The sequence below is a fragment of the Schistosoma haematobium genome, chromosome 1, assembly GCF_000699445.3.
Source record: "Schistosoma haematobium chromosome 1, whole genome shotgun sequence".
Lineage (NCBI taxonomy): Eukaryota > Metazoa > Platyhelminthes > Trematoda > Strigeidida > Schistosomatidae > Schistosoma > Schistosoma haematobium.
In genome coordinates, this window is record NC_067196.1 from 6,068,075 (window position 1) to 6,086,104 (window position 18,030).

Sequence of the window (18,030 nt, forward strand, 5' to 3'; positions counted from 1 at the left end):
TTTTCATAGATTAAATCATGGACCGATCTTACTTAAACCTCTGATGAAAACCGAAAAGTATGGGACAGCTGTTTCGTTCAAGTATGGGACTCATAAGGATTGGATATCCACGACTCCCACCATAAGGGATAAGACTGAAAACCTTCGGTCTCGCTTAACAAGTAGACTACTAGGCTAAATCAAAATTCCATTCAGTGCTTTTCGATGTTCTAAAGAAGTTCGGTCCTGGATATAAACTATGAAAATAATACGAACACTAAAAATTACGCAACATAACCTTGATCTTTGACTCACTTTTGTGACATTGTCGTTCATGGTCCTTACCTTACTTTCGATTTCTTGCTGTCAGATTTCATCTTTTCGTCATGGTCATATGATTAAATGTTTTATTTGTCCGTTGTAACAGACTGCAATCTGAAGAACATACAACCATACCATTCACATTAGCTATATGTTATTTATAGAACCAGGCAGATCATTTATGGTGTGAACCTGTAATGATTAGGAGTATTTGAATTATTGTACAAATTAGGAATCCCATAAATAACGCAATTTAACAAAGAAGAACTAATATGAGCACGAAAGAACGTATTGTATTTGGGATTCGAAATAAGACAGTCATCAAGTACAAAGGAATTATTAGTTCATACAAACACCACAGAACCCGTCTACTAACTTTGCATTTAACTAGCTTTTATCACAATACAACGGATTCATCAAACTTCGGACGGAATTTCAACTAGAAATATGGTTGAAAAAAGAAAAAAATTATTCAAAGGATAACTTAATGCTTTAAATATATGAGTCAATTGAAGCTAAACCACCATGGAAGACCTGGGAGCATTGGATGACCGTCTTGTTCTAGTGTGGGACACTGAGCAACCACGACCCTGCCTCGTGAGACTCGAACCAACGACCTATCAGTCTTGCGAGTGTCTAACCACTAGACCACTGAACCGGTGGTCTCCAAGAGGTATTTCCTGGAGTTCTATTGAGCTGTGACCAATGGAGTTCAACCAGGCCTGTTGTGAGATAGTAACTCATTGAAGACAATGGTAAACGGTAGCTCAATTTCGTGGATTAGTTGAAGTTAGACATTAACAGCGTTGGATACTGGCTCAGTGGTTAAGCACTTGCGTGCGAGACCGCCAGGTCCTGGGTCCGAACCTCGCAGGGCGGGACCGTGCATGCGCACTGCTGATTCCCATACTGGGACAAAACGGCCGTCCAATGATTCCAGGTTTTCCATGGTGGTCTAGCTTCAGTTTACTCATGAATTTAACTATTAAATTACTATAATATCCACAAAATCCCTTATTTGACTTTATATATTTCACTAAGAGAAGCTATTCAAGGAAGTTTTCCACAAAATGGTCACTGGAATACATTACTTTTAAATCATGTGTTTAGATTTGTGCTTTTCTGGGTACAACGTATTATAGGCCGTAGCCAGTGCTTGCTTCCAAATCGGATACGAAAATATGTCCCAATAAGATTCTACAAGGATGAGAGGAAAGCACTTAAAAGTTATATTCTTGAACATTTAATCGTCCTACTGATCCACAGGTTGATTTTAAGGTTGTTTACACAATTCCTCTAAATCTACCTAGATTTGTTCTTATCCAACTCCTCAAAACAGCAGAAGCTCTCACCATCCATGAGCTCAAGCCAGAACTGCGCATAAAAACGAAGTATGTCGTATCGTTATCTTGGCCTTAATCTATTATTTCATTCCGAAGTTGAAAATATCCTCCTTTCCATTTACTTATGTCTCATATCTTCATGATATCATTTATAATTCTTTCGGATATCACTTCGTTTAACTTTGCGCCTTGATTACCTTTAGTTATTGTAACAAAAACATTTTAATCATCTTACTTAATTCACATTATAATCCGTTGTTAACTTCTTAGTTTCTATTTGTACACACACAATCTTCTATTGTAATAATCCATATTACGCAATCTAATAATGTAATTTTGCTTACTTACTTACGCCTGTTACTCCTCGTGAAGGAGCATAGGCCGCTCACCAGCATTCTCCATCCAACCCTGTTCTGGGCAATCCTTTCTAGCTCCGTCCAGTTGTAATTCATCGTTTTCATATCTGCTTCTATTATCCGACGGAATACGTTCTTTGGCCTTCCTCTTTTTCGCTTCCCTTCAGGATTCCACGTTAGGGCTTGCCTCGTGATGCAGTTTGACGATTTGCGTAATGTATGTCCTATCCATTTCCATCGTCTTTTCCTAATTTCTTCCTCAGCTGGAAGTTGGTTTGTTCTCTCCCACAGAAGGCTATTGCTGATGGTATCCGGCCAATGGATGTTGAGTATCTTGCGTAGACAGCTATTTATAAATACTTGTACTTTCTTGATTGTGGTTGTTGTAGTTCTCCAAGTTTCAGCTCCATACAGTAGAACCATCTTGACGTTCGTATTGAAGATTCTCACTTTGATATTGGTTGAAAGTTGTTTTGAGTTCCATATGTTCTTCAATTGTAGGAATGCAGCCCTTGCTTTGCCGATCCTCGCCTTTACGTCTGCATCGGATCCTCCTTGTTCATCGATGATGCTTCCCAGGTATGTGAAGGACTCTACATCTTCCAGAGTTTCGCCATCAAGAGTGATTGGATTGCTGTTTTTCGCTTTGAATTTGAGGACCTTGGTTTTCCCCTTGTGTATGCTGAGGCCTACTGATGCAGAGACTGCTGCTACATTGGCTGTCTTCATCTGCATCTGTTCGTGTGTACGTGATAGGAGGGCTAGGTCATCTGCGAAGTCCAAATCGTCTAATTGGTTCTGAGCTGTCCATTGTATTCCGTGTTTTCCTTCAGATGTCGAGGTCTTCATAATCCAGTCGACCACCAGAAGAAAGAGGAAGGGAGAGAGTAAACAGCCTTGTCTGACTCCGGTCCTTACTTGGAATGCATCTGTCAGCTGTTCTCCATGCACTACTTTGCACTGTAGTCCGTCGTATGAGTTCCGGATAATATTGACAATCTTCTCAGGAACTCCGTAGTGTCGAAGAAGTTTCCATAATGTCCTCCTATCTACACTGTCGAATGCCTTTTCATAATCAATGAAGTTTATGTATAGTGATGAGTTCCACTCAACTGATTGTTCGACGATGATCCGTAGTGTTGCAATTTGGTCTGTGCACGACTACATTATCATATTTATTCCTTGTTCATATGTCCTCATGGAACTAGTACTTTAAAAAAATTTCATACACATACATGATTGTACAGCTTGTTAATAAATTCGTTGAACTTCGTGTTTTCTATATATACAATAAGTTTAACTCAATTAACAATGACGAAATAAGAGGAACGATTTCTTAGAGCTAATCAATAAATTTCAATATTTTAGAACCGATGAAAACCACGATGGGTTGGATAGCTGTTTTTTTCTTGTTTGAAATCCCTAGGCTTCTACAAACCTTCAATGGTCTTACGAAAAGAGTGTTATCTTTCGACTTTCTTTTTACGGGAAACATTCTAAATGTTTTTGAAGTCAGCCTGGTCCTATGTTGTAGCTGACTTGATAGCCAAAATTAGTATAGAGCCTGAAATATGCGTTAGCGTAGCAAAAAGAAATTAACGAGATAAATACCAAACGAGTCACAACGATAGTAGTCCTGATAATAGTGAGACTAGAAGCTGAGGATATGGTTCGGAAAGGAATGAAAAGACCTAGAGTAGGATAAAAGGTGAGTAAGGCTGAACCGTTGTCCCTAAATCCGAGCCAAGTTACTCAACGTTCTTAGCCACTGGTAGTGATTATAACACGGACCCTAACCACGTGTATTCCATGCCTACCAACACAGCTAAGTTCAATACTCAACAATTTCATGGACTAATATCTCCGGTTTTTTTACCAATCTATTTGTATTTCAGACAATAGTGCGAATTCAAATAGACGGTAGTCAAGCATATTTAGGACGTAATTGTATTTTTAGAAAGAAACAAGTTTTTAAATTATCTCGGAGATAAATTCTATTAAAAAAGTGACGATTGATTTTGCTGGATGCAACAAAATGATTAGAACCAATTGAAAAAGATATCTTTATAAATAATTATACAATTTTTTTGTACAAATGTAGGAACTGTAAAAACATTAATAAAAGGCATAGTTATTTCACTTTCATTTTTATTTGACGTGAATGGGCAGGCGAATTGGGTGTATCATTGAAAAATGGAGTGTCTACAGGACGAGTTTTTAAACGAGACCTTTTATCATTTTTATGTGTTGAATCAGAATGTTTGGAAATTCTATCCGATGGCATTTCAGAGTGTTTCGATGAAGTATGTTTATAAGATTTATGTTGCTGGTGATGTTCGTCATGATGACGATTGCTATGTGATTTCTTTTGTAATTTATGCTTGTCTTTAGAATGTTTCCTCTTTTTACGATGCTTTTCATCATTTGAACAACTCGACTCTGATTCACTACTACTACTATCACCACTAGATGAACTTGAAGAAGACGATGAAGATGAAATTGATATATCACCTAAGACGGATGATGATAGTTTATTCTTGGATTCAGATTCTTTTTTTGCCAGAGCTGAATCACGTGATGCCTGTAAATGTTCACGAAGGTCTAAGGTTAAACCACCTAAACCAATTGTGGTTAAAAAATTAATAGCAAATCGTGTATCTTTAGGATTATCACGTGGTAGGAGACCAGCAAAAAATGGCTGAAGTGTCTCATCACGAAGTCTTGCTTGTAACTTCGACAAGCCCATAAATGAGCAAAGTTCCAAAAAAAGGTGCTTGAGAAATATGCGTCCAGAAGAAGTTGTATCACGTTCATTCAAACGTACACATTCAAATACACCCCATGATATAGAATCAGAGTATAAAAGATGGGCAAACAAGAAAGCAACATTACGTAATTTTGCAGTTTCCAATCTATGAATAATTGAGTATTGTTCAGAGAAAATCTTTTCAAACTGAGCAACATAACTACGGGGTGGACCTGATTCTTCTACAACCGGTGCAGGAGTCTCTTCTTTCGCTGTAGGCTTACTGACCTCTTTATTACTTCGATATCGGCTACCGGGACCTAAGTCGGAGCTTACAGAAACAGTAGTAGATCCCGTGCTGGATGGGGTACTAGATGGAAAGACAACTCGGCAAAGCCTTTGAGCTAATCGACCATAACGACTTTCATAACTACGTGTTTGAGCACAACAATCTAAAACCATAGAAGCTACTTCATACTCTTCTCCAGGTTTAATTTTCAACTGCAGAAGACGATGTCCAGCTTCATCTGCACTTAAACTACTTTGCAGCATCAAGTAGATGGTACGACGTAGGTGGACTAGATTTGTTTCTGTTTGATCAATAATTGTTTGTTGATTCTCTGCAGTTGCAGCGGCACTACGTTTATGTTCTTCATCCTCTTCATCACCGTCATCATCTTCATCACCTGATTCGTCTGAATCTTCACCTTCATTTTCACCATCTGACTCAGCTTCTGAATCTTCATTCGATTCAAATAATGCTGCTCTGATTTCAGCATACTTTGCTTCATTTGCCAAGAATTCTGGATCGAATTTAAACACATTCAAATGTTCCTCTGGATCTACTTGATCAAGAAGTGAAGTTGTATGAGTGATTTGATCACTTTCTTGAATTAAATCAAGTTCTGGCAAGACAATCGGATGATCTTTCCATCCATCACGACGAATCTGCACGAAAATATGTAAAAAAATATAATATCAAATTTTTTTATCACTGAGAAATCTATTTGTTTATCAGGATACTCATCTAACTTAATTGCAAACATTTACTTATATTTTTAAAATATCATTCGTCCTCAGTTTTGAGCAGTCAAACAGAGAGAACATATAGCTAAACAATTTAGTGTTATAAGTCCATATAACTCAAAACCATATCTACAAGAAAGTTCCCTAAGGCTACGGACTAAGCAAATTGTTTTGGAAAGATTGATGTGTTGTGTTTGAGGGTTCAATCGAGTCCCTAAATACAGACTCTTAAAAACTTGACCAATCAACTATGGGGTGGGAGAAAACGAAGAATATAAGTAGAATTACTGTCAAAGTCGAAAAACATTTAACACAACTTAAGTGTATAATATAAGTTACCAGGCTGAACAAGACAGACATGTTAGCCTTGACCATGGTCAGGTAAGTAGTCCACTTACTCAAAATAAACCATCCACACTTTCGTCTCTCACCTATCATTTGATTCTGGAACAACACGTGATTGAGTTAGGTTTGGTATTTATATCATTATGAAGCTATATTTCCCTGTTAAGATCACGGTTAATTGATTCAATTATTATGAATGGTCTAATACAAATCAACAGTATTAAAACACGTATAGAAAATATTTGTAAAAACACCATCCAAACCAATTGAATTATCAGTTGATATTCATTTGAAAGTGAATTCACGGCCAAGAAGCCAACAATTTCAAAGTTAAAACTCATAACGTGTGCCAACGCATAACCGTTTTTGTTTGTTGCACTATACTACTTGTCGTTATTCAGTAGTTGATATTATACTCAACCATTTCCATGACATGAGTGTTGAAACGAATATCTTTCTGTAACAACGAACTATTACTAATAGAAATCATTTGTAACCATATTTCTATGATTTAGCTCATTTTACACTCGCAATAATATTTCTTCCTATTTTTACTGTTCGATCTATATTGCCCCTAAATGCCCTGGTATGGCTGAGGGTGGAGAAAGTCCGCTCTCCCTCTCGAAATGCTCTCGCATGGCCAAGTATATACAACCACTGCCAGGGAAGAACTACTCACCGCCTTCTCGCAGCATTACTGTTATTTACCAAATTGAGAGGACCAAAAGCGAATTCCGGCGCTCTAACCGGGTTGTTGGGTATGGAGTTGGAAAACCCTGATTCCAAATCAATGGCGCACATGGGCTCCAGTATCATGAAGGAACAAATGTCGTGTGAACCTATTATTGGTCACCAGCTACCATGGTACTGCATCTCCTCACGCTGCTCGATTGCCTTGTAGACCAGACTTTTAAATTGAAGACTCGGGGTGTGGCCCTCTAAGAAAACCACCTGCTTCGGCACGCGGGCAGTATTATACTTACTTACTTACTTACGCCTGTTACTCCCAATGGAGCATAGGCCGCCGACCAGCATTCTCCAACCCACTCTATCCTGGGCCTTCTTTTCTAGTTCCATCCAATTCTTGTTCATTTTTCTCATGTCTATCTCCATTTCTCGGCGTAATGTGTTCTTTGGTCTTCCTCTTTTCCTTTGGCCTTGAGGATTCCATGTGAGGGCTTGTCTTGTAACGCAGTTGGGTGCTTTCCTCAATGTGTGTCCTATCCATTTCCAGCGCTTCTTCCTCCGCTGGGATCTGGTTTGTTCTTTCCCACAGTTGATTGTTGCTAATAGTGTCCGGCCAACGGATCTGAAGTATTTTGCGTAGACAACTGTTAATAAACACCTGTATTTTCTGGATGATGGCTTTTGTAGTTCTCCAGGTTTCTGCCCCATACAGTAGAACTGTCTTGACATTTGTATTGAAAATCCTGACCTTGGTGTTGGCTGACAGTTGCTTTGAGTTCCAGATGTTCCTCAGTTGTAAATATGCTGCTCTTGCTTTGCCGATCCGCGCCTTCACATCTGCATCAGATCCACCCTGTTCATCAATGATGCTGCCTAAATACGTAAAGGTTTTTACATCTTCCAAATCTTCTCCGTCAATTGTGATTGGATTGGTGCATTCTGTGTTGTATCGGAGAATCCTGTTTTTCCCTTTGTGTATATTGAGACCTATTGCTGCTGAGGCTGCTGCCACACTGTTCGTCTTCTCCTGCATCTTTTGTTGCGTTTGGGATAGAAGGGCCAGATCGTCTGCGAAGTCTAGATCATCCAACTGCATCTTAGATGTCCATTGTATCCCACGCTTCCCTTCAGACGTTGACGTCTTCATGATCCAGTCGATCACCAGGAGAAAGAGAAAGGGTGAGAGTAAGCAACCTTGCCTAACACCGGTCTTCACTTCGAACGACTTTGTCAACTGTCCTCCATGCACAATTTTGCAGTGTAATCTATCATATGAGTTCTGTATGATATTGACTATCTTCTGAGGCACGCAGTAGTGTCGAAGAAGCTTCCATAGTGTTGTTCTGTCCACGCTATCAAATGCCTTTTCGTAGTCAACGAAGTTGATGTAGAGTGATGAATTCCATTCAATTGATTGTTCCAAAATGGTCCGTAGAGTTGCGATTTGGTCTGTACACGATCTATCCTTACGGAATCCTGCCTGTTGGTCACGAAGTTGGGCGTCTACGGAGTCCTTCATTCTGTTTAACAATACCCTGTTGAAGACTTTTCCTGATATTGAGAGAAGAGTGATGCCCCTGTAGTTATCACAGTTGCTGAGATCGCCTTTCTTCGGTATTTTGATCAGAAGTCCTTCTTTCCAGTCTGTTGGTACTTGCTCCTCATCCCAAATCTTATTGAAGAGAATGTGGAGTATCGTTGCAGTTGCCGCTACGTCTGCTTTTAGTGCCTCTGCTGGAATGTTGTCTTGACCTGGTGCTTTTCCACTCTTGATTTGCTTGATGGCCATGCTGATTTCTTCAATTGTTGGTGGGCCAACATCGATTGGGAGGTCCGTGGGTGCTGCTTTGATGTTGGGTATTATAGTCCACACACAAATCAAGTTACTAGTGTGGCGCATATGTAATTGGTGCTCTTTTATACCAATATTTATGTGTTCAAACAAATAATAAAATAATAAAACGATCTATATTTGTTTGCAATTCCTTGAACCTTTGTGCCTTGATTGGCTTGTTCTATTTTTGAAATACATATGAATCATTGTTACCTGTTTGAAGCAAACGTGTGATATCCTACCGTTTATAATATATGATATAGATTTCTTCTTATTTTAGGTTAATAACTTCTTTTTGATTAAACTTTGGATAATAAAATAGATATTTAAATACAATATGACTCGGGTTTTGTAACTTCATATTGTTTATATTATTCTCTAAAATAGTATCATATTTTCAGACGAATTTCATCTTTTAGTCTTGGGATTACATGAATAACTACTCGGTTGTGGGGCTATAAAGGCACAACAAATTTCACATGAATATACCACGATAAACAGATATACACACATCAGGGAGATTAATTACTTAGTTAAAAAGTCGAATTGATTCAACGATAAATAGATTTTATGTCATATTCTAATTTCAGGTCATTTTTGTGAAACCGCATGAATCCCAGTAAATGCAGACCATGAAACTACTGTGAAAATCTAATCGTAGCCACTATCCAATTTGACTTAAAGATGCTTATGAATAAATGACAATATCGAGGCAATCCGCTGAGAATGCCAACATAGACTGATCAATTGTAGTTTTTAACATCAACAAGGGGAAGAATATTAATACAACCTTTACAAATGGCATAATTCAACTTGTTTTAATTAATTGGAGATGAAACCTATGATGGTTTCCCTTACTGAAACAATAAAAGTTTTAATAACAATGAGAAGTAAAGTCAAAAACCTCACCTGAAACATAACTTCTAACATATAAGAAATACGTTTATCGCATTGACCTTCATTTAGGATACGTCGAAGATGTTCGAAAATTCCATGAACACCTTTCGGTACAAGACGTGAAAGCATAGCACCACATTCTTTAAGGACAGATACTGCCACTTCTACACTGTCATCGGTTGTTTGCTCCAGTAGTAGCGTCAATAATTCCAGGATTATTAATTCATGAACAACTTTTTGGTTGACCAAATGAGCTAGAAATCGTGCAGTAGACAAACATCGATCTTTCTGATTACGTCGAAATGCTTTACGGAATTCATTGATTAATCGTTTAAGAACCAGTTCTCCGACCTGGTAATGACGATAATAAAAAGACAATTGATAAAGTGCTGGATTTCACCTTATTTTATTTTAACACATAGACATTGGTACAAGGAGGCACCAAATACAAATGCGCCACACAGATCTCATTTGATATGGATTTCACTATATTTGCATGATAATAATAATAATTGAATAATACGCCGAAATTATACTACAATTAAGGATGTAATTTTTAAAAATTACTCCATGGTTTCTGTTATTTTGCAGCTGTTCATCTAGAATCGATTCACCGAAAATTTCCCGAAAATATTTGAATCTCAAAAGACGACCAATTAATTTAAAGAAAAAATGTTAAGTCCAGTCGCTAAAACGAATCTCTACTATAATTAAACAGCCGGACGTAGTTGCTAGATTGACGTTGTGGTCAGGTTTGTATGTAGTGATGACCCAGATGAACTACATTGTCTGGAACATTTTCTCTTCTAGGTCTTACCATTTCAGCCAGGTTGGTTGGAGTTTTTCGAAGCGAGAAAAGTAATTTCCATAGACATAAAGAGTTCATCATTTGTGTGTGGGCTGTGATACTGCCCGGGTGCCCAAACCGAAGCAGGTGGTTATCTTAGGGGGCCACTCCCCGGGCCTTTGACCTAAAGGTCTAACCCACAAGGCAGTGGAGCATCGTAAGGAGATGCGATCCCATGATAGCCGGTGACCAACGATTGGTTCATACGCCATTTGTTCCCGCAGGATACTGGAGCCCATGTGCACCATTGGTTTGGAATCCGGTTAAAGCGCCGGACATTCGCTTTTCGTCCACTCATTTTCGTAAACAACACCCCCGCCACGAGAAGGCAATGAGTCGATAGTTGTCCCTATCTTTAAAAAGGGTTCACGTCGTTCCTGCAACAACTATCGGGGGATAAGTCTACTTCCGATTGCGTCCAAGCTATTGGCTTCCGTCATACTTCGTAGGTTGTTCAAAACCCGAGAAAGATTGACTCGCGAGGAGCAGGCTGGGTTTCGTTCAGGTCGAGGATGTATTGATCATATCTTCACCCTCCGCCAAATGTCAGAACACCGCCATACTTATCAAAGGCCAACAATCGTAGTGTTTCTTGACATCAGGGCTGCCTTCGATTCGTTGGACAGGGCTGTTCTCTGGGATTGTCTATTGAAGAAGGGTGTGCCTGAGAAGTTTATTAACATCCTAAAAGCCCTATATAAAAACACCTCAGGCAGAGTGAGGGCATACAACCACCTCTCTCCATTGTTCCATTCGAGTGGTGGGGTTAGGCAGGGTTGCCCAATCTCACCATTCCTCTTCAACTTTGCCATCGATGACATTCTGGAAACAGCTCTGATGAATGTAAGTAATGGCGGTGTGGATCCGTTGCCTGGAGAAAGACTTCTTGACCTTGAGTATGCGGACGATATTGTCTTACTGTGCGATAATGCCTAAGGCATGCAATCCGCACTTAATCAGTTGGCAATCAGTGTCCGTAGGTATGGTATGTGCTTTGCACCTTCGAAGTGCAAAGTACTTCTACAAGACTGGCAGGATTCCAATCCTGTACTCACCCTGGATGGTGAGCAGATAGACGTAGTCGAGAAGTTCGTGTATCTGGGTAGCTGCATAAGTGCTGGTGGGGGTGTGAGTGATGAGATCAATGCACGAATAGTGAAAGCCAGAGCGGCTTATGCCAATCTGGGCCACCTTTGGCGCCTTCGTGATGTTAGTCTGGCTGTAAAAGGTCGGATCTACAACGCGTCGGTGAGAGCAGTTTTGCTCTATGCTTGTGAAATCTGGCCTCTCCGAGTTGAGGACGTTAGACGACTCTCTGTGTTCGATCATCGCTGTCTCCGAAGGATTGCTGACATTCAGTGGCAACACCGTGTTAGTAATGCAGAGGTTCGGCATCGTGTGTTCGGGCACAGAGATGATAATTCGATTGGTGTCACCATCTTGAAACACCGACTTCGGTGGCTTGGATATGTTCTCCGAATATCGTCCCAGAGAATTCCACGTCGTGCATTATTTGCCGACTCTGGGACTGGTTGGAAGAAGCGGAGAGGTGGTCAGTGCATGACATGGTGTCGTGGCATGAAAGAAAGCTGCAAAGGACTGGCTTCTGTCGGTCCTTCACGACTCCCTGGTTGGGGTCCGAGAGATGGTGCTACACAGTGGCTAGAGACGTTATCAGATATGGCTCAGAATAGAAGCCAGTGGCGATCCTGCTGTAACCTTCTTTTACTTTCTTCATAAAAAGTGGTTGTGTCTCCCTTACCTGAAAGATTTCTTCTGATTGTACCTCGTTACTACCACACTACCTTACACCAATCTCTTCGTTATTGTTCTCTTTTTCTTTTGCGCTCCTTAGTTTTTTTTCTATTTCTCTTCGCATTCTCATTGTTTTGTGTGGCGCATATATATTGGCGCTCTCTTGTACCAATATTTATGTGTTCAAATAAATAAATAAATAAGGTTGGTTGGAGAACGGTAAAACTCAAGGCGGCAACTTAAGATATGAGGGAGAAGTTATGCCGGCGTTTGGATATGACGGCAGTAAGGTGTTCTCAGAAAACAGCATTTACAACGAGGTTAGAAAAGGTCAGGCTTAGAAATAGCACACCTCATCTTGCCCAATGGACTTCTAACGCTAGCGTTAGAGCTTTTGCAGTACGCAGCTAACACGTCAAGAACCTCTCGTTAGATCATATTTGACCGAAATCAAGAAGATATCACGTGAAACCTGTGGTCACACCTAAAGGCCGACAAGACTGTTAATAATGCAGTTTCCTCTCTGAGTATCTCAAGAAGAAATATCTCCCCACAGGGTGGGTAACCGGGCAGTAAAAACCACCCAGACAACTCATGAGCTGGATTTCAGTCGTTTATGTGCTGTCTGAATAGGCGGGACGTTGAAAATTAAGAAAGATAGGGACAAACGCGGTTGCCCCTCTGTCTTCTCGCTCTATGCTCCCATTGACAGGAGTTTGCATGTAGTAAAGGATAAGTTTTACAGAAAGCTTTTGCTCTCCTACGAAAAGCCAAACACTTAAACGTCATAATCATAGAAGGCAACTTTAGTGCCTAATTATGTTGTTGAAACGAAAGTGGGAGATACTTAGGTGGATTTTAGAGTCCCAACTCAACAAACAGTCAACGGCGACTGTCTACTACAGAAAGGTTCAACGAATGGTTTAATCTTAGCAACCACTAGCTTTAAACATAAAGATATCGTCTAACATGGTGACTTCCACAACAGACTAAAGGAAAAACGCAGATAGACCACACTGCCATAGGTCATCTTTGAACAGACCCGATAGAAGAATACCGCTCATCTTAGGGTACATGTTTGAACTTTGATCACGTTGTAGTGCGAACATGTATGTGTTTTGGCCTTACGAAATACATGAAAGACATGGCAAGAAGATCGATTAGAGTGATGAAGCAGTTAGTCGGTCGCCAAAGTTATGTCTAACCCGATCTACGAGAGACGATAGCCAAAAGGTTAAAAGAATCAGTGGATTTTAATGGCGTCTAATGAAGTGATCGATGCTCAGAAACTCATTCTGTTGGGCTCAGAACACGATGAGTGGAAGCAGCCTGAACGCAGACTAGCAAAAAGTCTACGCAATGACAGTGAACGGTAGAGAGCAGATAAAGCAAGACCGATGGAAAAGGCGGTACCGAGCGATAATATTAGATAACAGTTTAATCGTTCTCCAAATACCTTTCAGTTGCCTACTTTTAACAAGCAACCTGAATGGAATGTCAATATAAGCTCATGATCCCTATTGAGGTAGAAAAAGCCACAGCAAGAGAGATAAACTAACTCGAGAGATCTTTAAGGACGGTAGTCTAGTTTTGGCGATATTAGCTAGAATATGGGGACTGGACGTGATCTCATCTGATTAGTCTCGATAGCTGGTCCTTATAGACTAGATGTGTGGCGCATATATATCTGGTGCCCCCTTGTATCAATATTTGTGTTCAAATAAATAAATAAATAGACTATAAGAAAGGAGAAAAGTGCTCTTGTGATAACCATAGAGGAGTCAGTTTAAGTAAATATCGTGTCTAAAATATTAGCCTCAACAGACCTCCAACGTTTGTTTATCTAGGGATCATAAAGGGCAAACCTGAGAAAATAAGGCAGGTTTCAGACCTGAACATGGATGTACACACTAAATATTCACTCCCCGTCAGGTTTTAAGACGTAGACACACATACCAGTACCGGAAAATAGTTGTATTCTTCGATCTTAAGGATGTATTCAGCTCCACTAACATAGGTTTTGTGACAGTTTGTCATTGAAAGTAGTACCGAAGTGGATAAACTCTGTAAAGTATCTAAACTTGAACACTGCTGATTGTTAGAGCTTATGGAGACCTGTCATAAGAATTTATAACATGAGTGTCTTTTAAGTTTGTCCACTTTCTCCATCTTGACTTAAGTTTGTCATAGACATCTTTTTTAGCGATCACGCTTTTGTCCTCTGAATTTTCAGGGATTGATCTACCACTTGACAGACTTATTGACCTTGAATAGCCAGATTATATAGGTCTACCTGGCAAAAATGCTGGCTTAATGCAGGATTTTCTAATTGCTTTAAGCAACAATCCAAGTATTCTTGGGATGTGTAATTCCCTTTAAATGAAAAATTTTGCTTCAAGCCTCATCCGTACCGTCACCCAGCTGATCATAAGGAGCGAAGTGGATGGGCGTGTTGATTACTTTATTTACCTTGAAAGTCACTCCAGTCTTGATGGTTGATGTAATTAAATCTCAGAAACGTTGGTTGGCTTTTCTGAACTTGCGCCACACAGTGATTTCAAAACTATGTCTTTTACTAATTTACGGTATGCATTTTCCCTTCTAGAACAAAGAGATTTGATCAAGATATTCTGTTATCGTGAACGTACAGCATCACACAGATGTGCGTTAACCAAAGTCTAGTGATATATTAATATTTAATTTCACATATATAATTTCATAAACTGATAGCATTTTGTTTACCTTGGGAAATTTCGAATTGACAACAGCAACAAGGGCCGAAAAAACATGGGTGAAAGTTGGTGACGCCGATTGTGCGGTTAAAAGGGATCTAACGAATAAACCTCTACCTCTAACAATATTTTCCATAAGTAGTTGTTTGACAACTTCAGATAAGTTAGATACATTCACTTTATTAATAAAACCATGGATGGATTTTTTCAGTGCTTCCCAAGCAATTCGTTGATAGGCCTCAGATGATTTGTCAGTTATCTGGGCTTGCATTTGGCGAAGTCGACCAGGGGGAATATACGCACCACCAGTTTTGCCAAATATGTTAGCGAATTTGTCAGGATTTTTTGACGAATCATCTTTCTTAGGGTTCTCCGACACAGCGCTACTCTTCTCATTTTCTGGACTATATCTAGCACGTTTAGTCCCACGATCCATTGTGACAATAATTGTTGAAGAACTGTATCAAGTTGATTGGGTTCACTATTTCTGTCAGCTTGGTATTACTAAAAAGGCACATACACGACGACGTTAGGTTACGCATAAAACAGATACCCAATGAGTGTTTGAACAACCGATACGGGATTATAACAAGGAATACTTGTGTATATAAATGAAGAGGATAAAGTACAGGTGGTAGTTTAAACTGTTCAAGAGAGTATTCATTATCAGTTTAAAAATAATTTTTCTCAAAGCAGAGTACAGGACAACCCCTTCGCTCTTAATCTGAGATAAAAACAACGTGCTACAGTTATATACCCTTGAGAATCCAACAATCGTGCTTATGAATTACTAACGTTGGCACAACATATGAGATCTAACAATGGTGGAAACCACAGCAGCTTACGCCGTCTTTAATCATCTTTAGTGTCGTGATGATACCAGTTCGTTCTTATAAGGTAGAATACACAACACATTGTAAGTTCTCCCCCATTTCCGTGAATCCTGGCATTGAGAGAACTAACCAGTTTCTGAATGACTACTAGTATTTAGTGGTATCATGCTAATAACGCGGAATCTCGGTAGTGTTTAGGATCGGTTATAACAACTTAAGCTATTCTATTATTTTTCTAACACTAATTTTAGTGGTTAAATCATGTTTCAGGCATATTATTTGGGCTGCTTCCACACCACCCATTATTTACGAGCTCCGTAAACAGGAAGAAAGAGGTTTTTAGTTTATGGCACGTTGTCGTGGCATGAAAAACCGCACAGTATTAACAACTTTCGCTTCATCACAACTTAGTTGGAATCCCAAAGATAGTACAACTCTGCTTTGGAACGTTATTAGGTATGGTTTAAAATGAAACAAGTGGATATCAGGCTGTAGTTTTGAAGTACGTTATTCAGAGACATGAGATAAGTATTCCAGCTTGAAGAGAACTTTCAAAACTCCCTTACTAACTGAGGTTCATCTAATATTGAACACAATTCTTATTTACCTATCGTATGAATTCCATTCAATTTTTCACTGCTAATTTGTTTACGTGGTGAAACTTTTCCATGCTGTGTCAAAGTCTACATTTGCTACACATAACTAAATCCGTATTAAGCTAGTAAAAATATACCGTCAAATTTCAACAGTAAGAAAGTACAAATCAATATCTTATCTTCACACAACCAATGTAAACCCAGTAACATCAGGTTGTACGAATTCGTGGTTCCAAACAGTATGCAAAGAGGCCGTTCCACCTAAAAAATAGTAACTCGGTAAGAAATTTATATCATGTAGTTCGTACTAATCGGTACGTTACAACACCGACTTTAGACACATGTGTTCACAAAGTGGGTGTTATAAATGCTTTTTAATGTGGTCACTAAAAGCTACTGAAGCAAAAACAAGAATGATAAAATACAAACATTGACAATGGAGGACAGCCCTTAATACAATAGATCTAACTAACCTCAAGTAGCCAATGTACAGAATTATTTGGAATAGCGCCTAGTAGGCAATATCCAATACCTATATCACGAGCTTGTATAAATCAACCAATTTCTCTGCACTCGCTTCTTGTTGTTTCAGTGTGGTTCCATGCATTTTTGCAATTTTCAGTGGGTGGTAGTCCGCCCTGCTGAACTAATTGAAATCACTTTGGTAGTTATTTGTGAGTTCGTATATCTTGTAATCTGACTGGGCTCGAGTTGTGCCTACCATGGTTGCGTGTTTGGCTGAGCTCATTTTTGGCCATTATCATATACTGGTGGGGGTTGATACGGCTGCTTCCAATTGGGTCATGTGAATCTCTTTTATCAATTCGGTTGTTTCATTTTTCTACGCTACATGTGAAGCCCATGATCCAGAAGCCCTCCAGCTTTCATATACTCTGTTTACCTCAGTGGAGACTACCCAGTTTTCCAGGTAATTTCAGGTCAAGCGATAATTGGGTCAGTTGATCCTTGGGGGTGTAAGAATTTGCCGGTATTAGCACACCTCTCTTTTCTGCTGGAATAAAAGGTTTAATCAAGTGTCGTGGACTCGCTATGAAATGACTACCTAATATATTTGAGCTTATTTCGAAGTCTCATCGGCACATATACCGACTAGTAACATCGATTTTAGGACAAAAAACCACCTCATAAGGTGTCAAGAGTCGTAGCAACCACGTTGCTACGGCTTAAGCGTATTAATTATAGGGTTCTGGAACCTTTGGCATATATATTACAGACGTGTTCAGTAGCAAACAAATCCTGGCTAATCGCGGCACCTAGATCATTCTATCTAGATAGCAGGTAGCTCAGTTTAGTCACTGTGTATGTATTTGTACCTTGATGACCAATATGTGTCTAAGTGCACTTGGAAGCAAATTAACTGAAACTAATGCGATAGACTGGCTAGATTACTCGCACTGGATACAGTACTCCAAAAAACATGAGAAGGAAAATCAATTGATTCACACAAGACCTGTACAAAGATTTTAAATACTGGAAAACTGTGTTTCTGTCTTTTAACTACTTACCTTTTTAGTCAAAGAAAAGATCGGCTGAGTTGTCTGAATCCTGGTTTACATTGGCCGGTCTCTGGTAAGCTCATAGAGGTTGGTTTTTTATAGACGCCTGTGTTTGTACTGTTAAGAAACAACAGAACAATTTGGAAGTCATACGGATTGGGGCGAAATTTCTATTAGTTACTTTCCGACTTCCCAAACATCTCTGTACACACCCAT

At 39.4% G+C, this 18,030-nt stretch overlaps 1 protein-coding gene across 1 annotated transcript; it reads right to left on the minus strand.

Moving 5' to 3' along the window:
- Window positions 1-577: 577 nt before the first annotated feature.
- CWC22_1 (pre-mRNA-splicing factor cwc22) lies at window positions 578-16,807 on the minus strand. Its single transcript, XM_051218255.1, has 4 exons — window positions 16,771-16,807; window positions 14,879-15,372; window positions 9,547-9,885; window positions 578-5,693 (listed from the first exon to the last, which is right to left on the minus strand). The coding sequence occupies exons 2-4, from the start codon at window positions 15,302-15,304 to the stop codon at window positions 4,131-4,133; spliced, it is 2,328 nt and encodes a 775-aa protein (XP_051073013.1). The 5' UTR covers window positions 15,305-15,372; window positions 16,771-16,807; the 3' UTR covers window positions 578-4,130.
- Window positions 16,808-18,030: the final 1,223 nt, after the last annotated feature.